At 33.3% G+C, this 9,432-nt stretch overlaps 1 protein-coding gene across 1 annotated transcript; it reads left to right on the top strand.

Annotated features, from left to right (window-relative positions):
- The first annotated feature begins 594 nt into the window (after positions 1-594).
- Positions 595-6,645, top strand: LOC110710325 (serine/threonine protein phosphatase 2A 57 kDa regulatory subunit B' theta isoform-like). The gene is made up of 3 exons (XM_021888612.1): positions 595-875; positions 953-2,457; positions 5,902-6,645. The coding sequence occupies exons 2-3, from the start codon at positions 1,249-1,251 to the stop codon at positions 6,262-6,264; spliced, it is 1,572 nt and encodes a 523-aa protein (XP_021744304.1). The 5' UTR covers positions 595-875; positions 953-1,248; the 3' UTR covers positions 6,265-6,645.
- The last annotated feature ends 2,787 nt before the right edge of the window (positions 6,646-9,432 follow it).

Below are 9,432 nucleotides of genomic sequence, written 5' to 3'. Positions count from 1 at the left end.
TAGTAGTTACTACGTTACTAATCAAAATCCTTTCTTTAATTGTTAGAAAAAGCACCTTAGCACCATATGTACAAAGATTTTTCCATGCCTTTGATCACAGGCCATCACACATTCACACCCGAGACCCGACCCGGATTGACCAAACAGTCCGCCTTGATCGGAATCTGTCAACCCAAATGTTGGATTTAGTCAAATTGCAAAGCACAACATCAATTTATACATACTAGTAGAACTTCTACAAACTACTGAATTACAACTAGTATTTATTAAATAAAAATATTAGGTGTAGAAAAGAAGAATTCTACAAAGAAAAATAAGCCCCATTTAATTCAAAATTTTTTTTTCCCGATATTTTTTCCTTTCATTTGTGGATACCCCTTTATTTATTAATTTGCTTTCTCTGTCAATTATTTATTCCCTTTATTGGAACTCGCCCTACAAAATACACAAGCATGTGCAATTGGGTTATTTTGTTTTTCTGAAAAATATTACCTTTTCTTTTTATGTTAGTATTTTTCAAGTACTTTTGTACCACCATACCCAGGCCATAAAATAACAAATTTATGTGTAAGAAAAATTCTTTTCTTATTTAAATTGAAAAAAAGTTATTTCTTTAATTTTATAAAAAAAAATAATAAAATTAGACTGTCATTTTCTCATCTCTTATTCATAGTGGATTTACACGTCCTGGGTTTCTTTTTCTCTTTTGTTTTTTGAATTAGGCCCCCCAAAAGATTGAATCTTTGTTCTGCTAAACCCCCCAAAAATAATTTTTTTGAAGAGGGCATAATATTGTTTCTGGGAAAAATCAGAAAATTAATTTGCAAGAAGTACCAAGAGTTGAAGCACTAGGGTTTTGATTATAATTTGTGAAGGTAAGTTCATCTTTCATGTAATTAGGTGGTTTATATTTTTTACCCCTTTTTATTTTCTGGGTGTAATTTTACTGCAGAAAGAAGAGATTTTGCATGCTTCTGGGTGAATTTTGAACTTCATTTGGCATCTGGGTTAGTGTAATTTTTTGAGTTAAGTGTTAATATGAATGTATTTGTGTTTTAATGGGGAAGTTATCATCTGGCTTTGTTTGATTGATTCTGAATTTGATGAACAAATTTGCTTCTGAGAAGGAAGGAGGATTATATGTATGTTTCTTGTGTAATTGTTGTTGGTAGTTTTTAGTGAAATTTGTTTGTTTTGGAGGTTTTGAGAGGTTGGCATCTGGGGTGCTATTTTGTGGGTGTGTGAGCAATGTTTAAGCAAATACTTAGTAAGATTCCACGGAAATCGTCAAAATCATCGGAGAATCGAGAGCATAAGAATGCTTCTAGTGCTGGTTTGAATGCATCCAGCAGTGCGAGGAAGAGTGATGTGGGGTCTAACAGGACTAGTAATAATCAGCACAATATGGGTACAAATGGTGCTTTGAGTGCAGGGCAGAATCAGGGAAAGAAAGTGTCTAGAACTGTGGATACAATGATGAATGGTGTTATGCTGTCTTCTTATGAAGCGTTGCCGAGTTTTAGGGATGTACCGTGCTCGGAGAAGCAGAGCTTGTTTATTAGAAAGCTTCATATGTGCTGTGTTTTATTTGATTTCCATGATCCAACAAAGAATCTGAGAGAAAAGGAGGTAAAGAGACAGACATTGTTGGAACTGGTAGATTATCTTTCTTCGGCGAATGGGAAGTTTTCAGAGAATGTAATGCAGGAAATCATAAAGATGGTGTCGGCAAACTTGTTTCGGTCTCTTGCTGCTCAGCCGAGAGAGAACAAAGTCATAGAGGCATTTGATGTTGAAGACGAGGAGCCTTTGATGGATGCATCATGGCCTAATTTGCAGATAGTGTATGAGTTCTTGTTGAGATTTGTGGCGTCTCCTGAGACTGATGCTAAATTAGCTAAGAGGTATGTTGATCATTCCTTTGTGTTGAAGCTGTTAGATCTTTTTGATTCTGAAGATCCCCGCGAAAGAGAATATCTGAAGACAATTCTACATCGCATATACGGGAAGTTTATGGTGCATCGTCCGTATATTAGGAAGGCAATTAACCACATATTTTACCAATTTATCTTTGAGACTGAGAAACATAATGGGATTGCTGAACTTCTAGAGATACTTGGAAGCATTATAAATGGATTTGCTCTGCCACTGAAAGAAGAGCACAAGCTCTTTCTTGTTAGGGCACTAATACCTCTGCATAAACCGAGGTGCTTGCCTATGTATCACCAACAATTATCTTACTGCATTACACAATTTGTGGAGAAAGACTGCAAGCTTGCTGATTCTGTAATTAGAGGGCTATTGAAGTATTGGCCAATCATCAATAGTTCTAAGGAAGTGATGTACTTAAGTGAGTTGGAAGAAGTTTTAGAAGCAACACAACTGCCAGAATTCCAACGAAGTGTAGTGCCCTTATTCCGTCAAATTGCCCGTTGCTTGAATAGTTCGCATTTCCAGGTATTGAGTCTTGTTTCTCCATCCTCTCTTCTTTTGGTTCAACTACTGTTTTGTATAATGTGATCGTATGCCTTTTTTTCTTATTGCTTTGGTAATTCATGAAATATTTTCATGTGTGTCAAGTGTCAAGAATTTAGTGCTTGTTTGATTAACCAAAGTAATGGGGTAATTGGGAATTACAATATTGGGCAATCGTTTGGTTAGCAGTCTTAGCACCAAATAAAGAAATGGAGGAATTACCTTTGGTGTCAATCAAACATATCATTGCCATATTCTAGGATTCGTAATTGGGAAGTGACTTCCCTTCAATTATATGTTCCCATGTGATCCAATCAAACACTTAGTGCTGATCTCAGAAAGCTGATTAGTTTTGATCTCAAAATATGTATCAGCCACGTCGACCAAAGGTTTAATGAATGCAATTCTTCTACTTCCATTGGATTGATGCTGCAAAATCTACCCCCCATCCCCCCAAAAGCTTCATCAGTGAGCCTCTTATAGAAGCATTGGGGTATCAGTTGATGGAACTTGGTTTGGATTATCAATTTGCTATTATTTATGTTATGTTGCCTGTGGATATTTCATATAGCCAATACCATATAGTTGGTAGCCTATTTTTTAATTCCATGTATGACCTTCCCTCTCATTTTATTTAGTATTTGACTTGGAAAATGGATGTGTTTTTAAAATTTCAATCATATTTTTGTAATAGAAATATGTATGAAGTCATAATCCTATTCATTATATCTTATCACCAATTGTCTATAATTCTATATAGTAATGAGTACTCATTGTTATTATGGAGGGTCACTGCAAGGCATTTGGTTCAAGGAAAATACTAACAATGGAAAAAATGGGGTATGGATTGCCTGTTTGCATTAAGTTGACCCCTTTATTCTGCCATGTGCTGGACCCAATTGGGTTGCTGTTGTTGTAATCAAGAATTCATATGCGAGACTTGGAAGACGTTGTTTGAATTTAGTATTTATGTTGATCACTTTCTTTGTTCTGTTAATTGTCTCAAACTTCTATATTGGTTTGCCTTAGGGATGTATATGCTAATACTAATATTTATGTAACTGGATTTTCTCAAGGAAAACATGAAATAGCTCCTATAAAAGGCTTGCTAGTGTGTGAGGTTGACATGTTATGGATTGAATGTTCTACCTTGAGAAGCATGTGAGCATTAGATGTGGGTGTAATATGTTCCTCAAGCAGCTTGTAATAAGTCAAATTAGAGAAGTAGACTTCATTCTTGATATTCATTCTTGATAGAATTCTGTAGCATTTAGTTCACGCTCTAACTCTTGGGCTAACATCAAAAAGCAATAGTGTAAGACAATGACTGGTTGAATATTGCTTGAATCAATCATTGGATGATGGTCAAGCTCCAAAATTCTGCCTTAGAGTTACAAGGACTTGGCATGAGTTAGGACGAACTTTTTAAGGAGTGTTCTTTGGATGTTGATTATCAGCTTGAAAGTTGCCCCTTGCTACCTCTTCGGAGTAATTTTTCTTTGCTCAAGCTGCTTACAAAATATTTGCTGCTAATTGAAGCAATGGTATTTGTATGAATATTTATTTGCAATTGGTGATATATATAGTTGTTGGCTTGTTGCAAATGTTTGTAGGTTTTTTTTTTTCTTTTTTTTTCTTTCCTTTTTTTTTAAAGCCTATGTGAGTTTGATGCTATGAGGGTAGGATGGCCAACAGTAAGACAAAACTATCTGATGAGCTTTTAGAAATCCATGATTTGTAACTGTCATTTGATTGTCATCTGAGTATCAGACTGAGGCGAAGAAAGTGTTCATACATTTGAAACATGTTGTTGGACTTGCATCTTTGCAATGCCTTTTTTTGAAGTGTATTTTCTTTTTGTTTAAAACTGTCTTCTCTAGCCTGCTGTCCTAGGCTTTATTTCTTTCCTGTGACCTGATTCAGGTAGGTAAGACGTAAAAGCATCAGAATCATTGTATACTGATCCTGTGTCAACGGAATCTTGTTATATGATATATTCTTAGATATTATTTCACTATTACTCTGTATGAAGAAGCAGATAGTTCGACTTCCCAACTAATGCTATTTAGAAGTCCAATTTCTGTAAGGGTCAAGAAGAGTTGGTTGGAAACATCCTTATGTATTGTCATTAGATTTATTTTTCTTTGTGGAGTTTTGAGATTGATTGCTTTGCTTTCAAAAGACGTTGATGCACTTTTGCTGCTAGTATACTCATCCCTCTGATTATTTTTATTCTTCCCAGTGGGAACTTAGTACTATTCATAAGTTGAGAAAAACTTCTAAATTTCTCTTAATAACATAACAGTCATGTTAGATCTTATTTTGATTCATCTCAATGAGTAGTTTATTAATATTCAACCGTTACATTTTATAACTAATACTTGTTTGAAACTATAGATATTTATGCCTTTTATGATCAAAGTAATGCATTGACAAACGTGCACATTAAATGGTAAGAACATTTAGGATCGGATGGAGTACCAAATACTGGTTATTAATGAGATATTTATATGGTTATCGACTTTGGTTAATGGTGAACATGGAAATAAAAAGATTATGATTGCTTAGGATGAAGTGATAATCTGTAGAAGTGTATAGTGGAAGTCAGTTAAGTGTGATTATTTTTTGTTTTGTTTGTTTTTTTTCCCTGGAGGGAGAAGGGTTTTTTTTTCCAGGAGGAAGCAGTGGAGGATAAGTTAGTTATTGGCATAATCTCTTTATATGTTTTTTACTTGTTGGGGGGTAGTAATGTGGTATTAAACAGTAATATGGTTATATGGGTTCACTGTGCTAATTGAAGAGGATCCTTTTGCTTAGTATTTTTCTTTTGTAAGAGGGCGATTGGACATGTCTTACTCTGATATCTTGGGTACTTTGATCTTTTGACGTGTCTTATATATTCAATGAGTATATTACCCCATACCAGGGTACATTTTTGTTCTGAACTTCTGATGCATAAACGGTAGCACAACTCTCAAGGCTACTATCTATTGAAAAGTTGAAGCTACTAGTGCTGCACCATAGTTCATGTTCTTGAGGATTGGTTTGTACAAGTTTTATACAAAGTATGTAAATATTTTCTCTGTAGTCTTTGGAAAACAGCCTTTCTATAGTCCTTAAGGCTTTAACTCGCTTGAGGTAAGGTTGTGTCACTTGTGAGTATATTTTGAAATTGGGATCCATTGATCTTAAATGTGGATCATCACTGATCCATACAGGATCAAGAAGAAAGTTGGAAAAGTTCTGGAGACTTCGTACTAGTTTTCATAGTAAAGTGGGGTATCTGGGTAATATGAAGTAGATCCATTGCAATTATAAACATTATTTATACCTCACTCATATGGATAGATTAAAAGGAAACATAGTGAACAGTTGTTTTCCTTAAACATGTAGTTGTCAAAATAACTCTTCTGAACTTTTTTTCAGGTCGCAGAGAGGGCATTGTTCCTCTGGAACAACGACCACATTGAAAACTTGATCAAACAAAACTGCAAGGTTATTCTGCCTATCGTCTTCCCTGCACTGGAAAGGAATGCAAGAAATCATTGGAACCAGGCTGTTCACAGCTTAACTCTCAATGTGCGTAAGATTTTCTCCGATCTTGATCCCGAGCTTTTCGAGGAGTGTTTACTCAAGTTTCAGGAAGACGAATCAAAGGAAGAGGAAATGAGAGCAAAACGCGAAGCAACATGGAAAAGGTTAGAAGAAATAGCTGCTGAAAAAGCAAAAAGTAGCGAACCTGTCCTCGTCCCCCTCATTTTACCAGCCCGTACCACTTCTGGTCTTTGATCCAAAGATCGATCTTTTTTTGACGCCAATTTCATTACTGACAGGGTTCTGGTGATGGAGTTTCATGTATGGTCATTGATTTAATTCGTTACTACCCTCCTGTATTTTTGGCCGAAAGTCCAAAAAAACAAGGTAAAAAAAAAAAAATGCGTTAGCCAATGTTTGTAGCTTATGTTTAAATTTCTAAAACTCTTTAGTTTAGATTTACTAGGGCTTAAAAGTATGGGTAGATATATTAATTGAAAAGAGTAAGGAGAATGGCATAAGATTAGGATTTTCTGCAATTTGCAGCAGTTGGAAAACTTTGTACAGTTGTGATATTCCTGGTTTGGCTTTATTATATAATTAATGGCTGCTTTTAAAGTTGTTTTGTCTGATAAATTCAAATTAACCAAACATTCCTTGAGTTGTTTATTACTGTCAAATTTGCTTTACTAAATACTAATTAAGGTGGGAGTGCTGCATAGTTGTTGAGGGGACTTTGTGCACCACTTTTTCTCAGACATACTAATGACCATTATAGTAGGCTCAAAGGGTAGCCCTATAATTGTCATGGACCCATAATTCTCATGAAAAAGGCTGGCTTTGCAAACACCTTTTAGAGTTTTAGATTATTGGATGTATTGTACATTTTTTTAATACGGCGGATTGACTGTTTTATGGGTGTAAATCAGTTGAGACTCTCTGTGAACCTATCATTTTTAAGTTTCGTTTAAAACTCATTCATTAATGTTGTTTATTTGAATATGATAAATGGAGTTGAGTTTGAACAAGTTTTTAGGCTTGTTTGAATATGAATCAAGGATAGATATACTCGTTCATATACGTTTATGTTTAATTTTGTTCATGAATTACTTGTTTATGTTTATGTTCATGAATGTGGGTTTGTTTATACTGAGTATTTAATAACAAGCTAGATTGATTTATTTGAAGCTCAATTGTTGTTTATAATTGTTAAACTTTTGAATTCAATATTATTTATTAATGTTAATTTTAATTATTTGGTTTATCAAGCAAATTGATAGCCTTGATCCTTTTGACTTATATAATTGTATATTTAATTATAATTGCAATTCGATACTTACCCATGATTTTGAGGTTTTCAAAGGCCATTTATTTATGAACTAAGTTTATTGCGTATAAGTGAACTTTGTATGATACGTGCTCCAACAAGAGAACACCATACATATAATCTATAGATAAAGGCCAACATTCTCTATTTATGTAAAATTGACAAATTGACATTCTATTTTGGATGTACTCCATATCATGTTAGTATCATTTTCTTAGAAGGTAAGCGTGTTATCAAAGGATCTATTGGATAAGGTGGAAAGAATAATGCGAGTACCAAATTTAGGGTGAACTAAACACCATAGAATCAACACTATCTAAAGTCTAATATAAAAAATAAAATAAAATAAAAAAGGAAAATGTTTTGAAAGGTACACACTAGCCCCTCAATATATATGCAGAATTTTTTTCCCCTTGGCCCTTGCTTTTTTGTATTAAAAAAAAAATACTACCCTTACTTATTTGGAGTAATGCTTTGCATCAAATATAGCATGAAAAGTACCAATTTTAAAACTTAAATTGATACTCCCTCCGTCCCATAATATTTGACACAGTTCTCATTTTCGTCCGTCCCACGATACTTGACACGTTACTAAATATGGAATGAGACCACTGATAAAAAAAAAATAGTTTCTTACATTTTCTTTCTCCTCACCTACCCCACTTGTAGCTATCTTGTAATATAAAAATACAAAAGAGAATCTTTTATACAATAAACAAATGTTTTAAATAGACCCACTTGTATTTTTCTTAAACTACATGTCCATCCCAACGTCCCAACTATTAGAGCACACACATTGGGGAGGATATATCATCCTCCCTTCACTCTCTCTCCTCCAAAGTAGTATCCTTTTTGATGTAAAAATATAAGAGAGGATACTACTTTAAAGAGGAATGTAATATATCCTCTTTGGAGAGAGGATATTAAATATTTAGAAGAGGATATGTCAGTGCAGCAAAACTCATCTTTTAATATTTTGTTTGCCTTTCTATTCATTGAAACGACGAGTTTTTGTAGAAAAAAACAAAAACATAACCAGCCACTTGATGTAAGGGGCCCACAAAAGCATGCATGTAGTAAAAACTCAACAGCTATATTACCAAAACCAACAGCTTTGGGTGACAATTTTAACATTGGTTCAAATTTTATAACGATAATAAATTAATAATGGTAACTTAATTGGAAAAAAAAAAACGAGGAGTTCAGTACTAGGTTTCTGCTTTGAATAATTAGTAGTAATTGCAATTATAATTATCATTGTCGATGTTAGAGTTAGTATTGTCATTTTTATTCATTTACTGTCATTGTTTTTCTTTTCTTTTTTCTTTTTTTTTTATCAATATTGTCATTGTTTTTAATTATTTTCAGTGTATTGTTCTAATTAACAACAATAGATAAAATTCTTTTTTATTATTGTCAATGTTAGAATTTGTTAGTATAATTGTTAGTTAATTAGCGTAATTGTTAGTTAATTATTATCAATGTTATATTTTTTTTGGTGAATTATCAATGTTATATATTTAACAAAATTGTAATGGTTTTAGTTATGTTTCATTTATTTATCAATATACAATGAAAAAAAAATTCCGACGTAGGTTTCGCATGCGAAGACCTCTTTTTCTTCGCATTGTAAACACGTAAAGTGCAAGTAATTGCTATTTTTAACAACATCCAGATGCAACGAAATAGAATATATATAGCAACAACATTACTATTAACGAAATAGAATATAGCAACAACATTACTAGTTATCTTTGTGTTGATTGGTTATTTAATGCAAATTTTACCTTTATAATATAATCTATTTAAAGGTTACAACTCGATTTATTTTATCAATATTAATGAAAACTAATTAATTAGGCTAATTTATTTTTTAATCACTTGAAATTATAATTGTTCCAAAATTAAATGTTTTGTTAAGAATGATAATATGTGGTGGAGTATATAAAGTATGAGTGAGGAAGGGAGAGAGGATCCTCTTTGATGCGTGGAAACATAAAGAAAATAGAAAGAGGAAGAGGAAGGAGATAGTGGGAAATGATGTAGAAGAAAGAGAATATGATGTGTTAAAAGGAGAAAAGGAGAGAGTAGAAGAG

Source organism: Chenopodium quinoa, unplaced genomic scaffold, assembly GCF_001683475.1.
Source record: "Chenopodium quinoa cultivar QQ74 unplaced genomic scaffold, ASM168347v1, whole genome shotgun sequence".
Taxonomy (NCBI): domain Eukaryota; kingdom Viridiplantae; phylum Streptophyta; class Magnoliopsida; order Caryophyllales; family Amaranthaceae; genus Chenopodium; species Chenopodium quinoa.
The sequence above is the reverse complement of the archived record's forward strand: the minus strand, read 5'-3'. Positions and strand labels throughout refer to the sequence as shown.

Excerpts from the sequence above, each read along its gene's own strand:
- LOC110710325 (XM_021888612.1), top strand. The coding sequence starts at position 1,249 with ATGTTTAAGCAAATACTTAGTAAGATTCCACGGAAATCGTCAAAATCA. Across the intron at positions 2,458-5,901 it reads TGAATAGTTCGCATTTCCAG|GTCGCAGAGAGGGCATTGTT; the intron begins GTATTGAGTCTT and ends ACTTTTTTTCAG.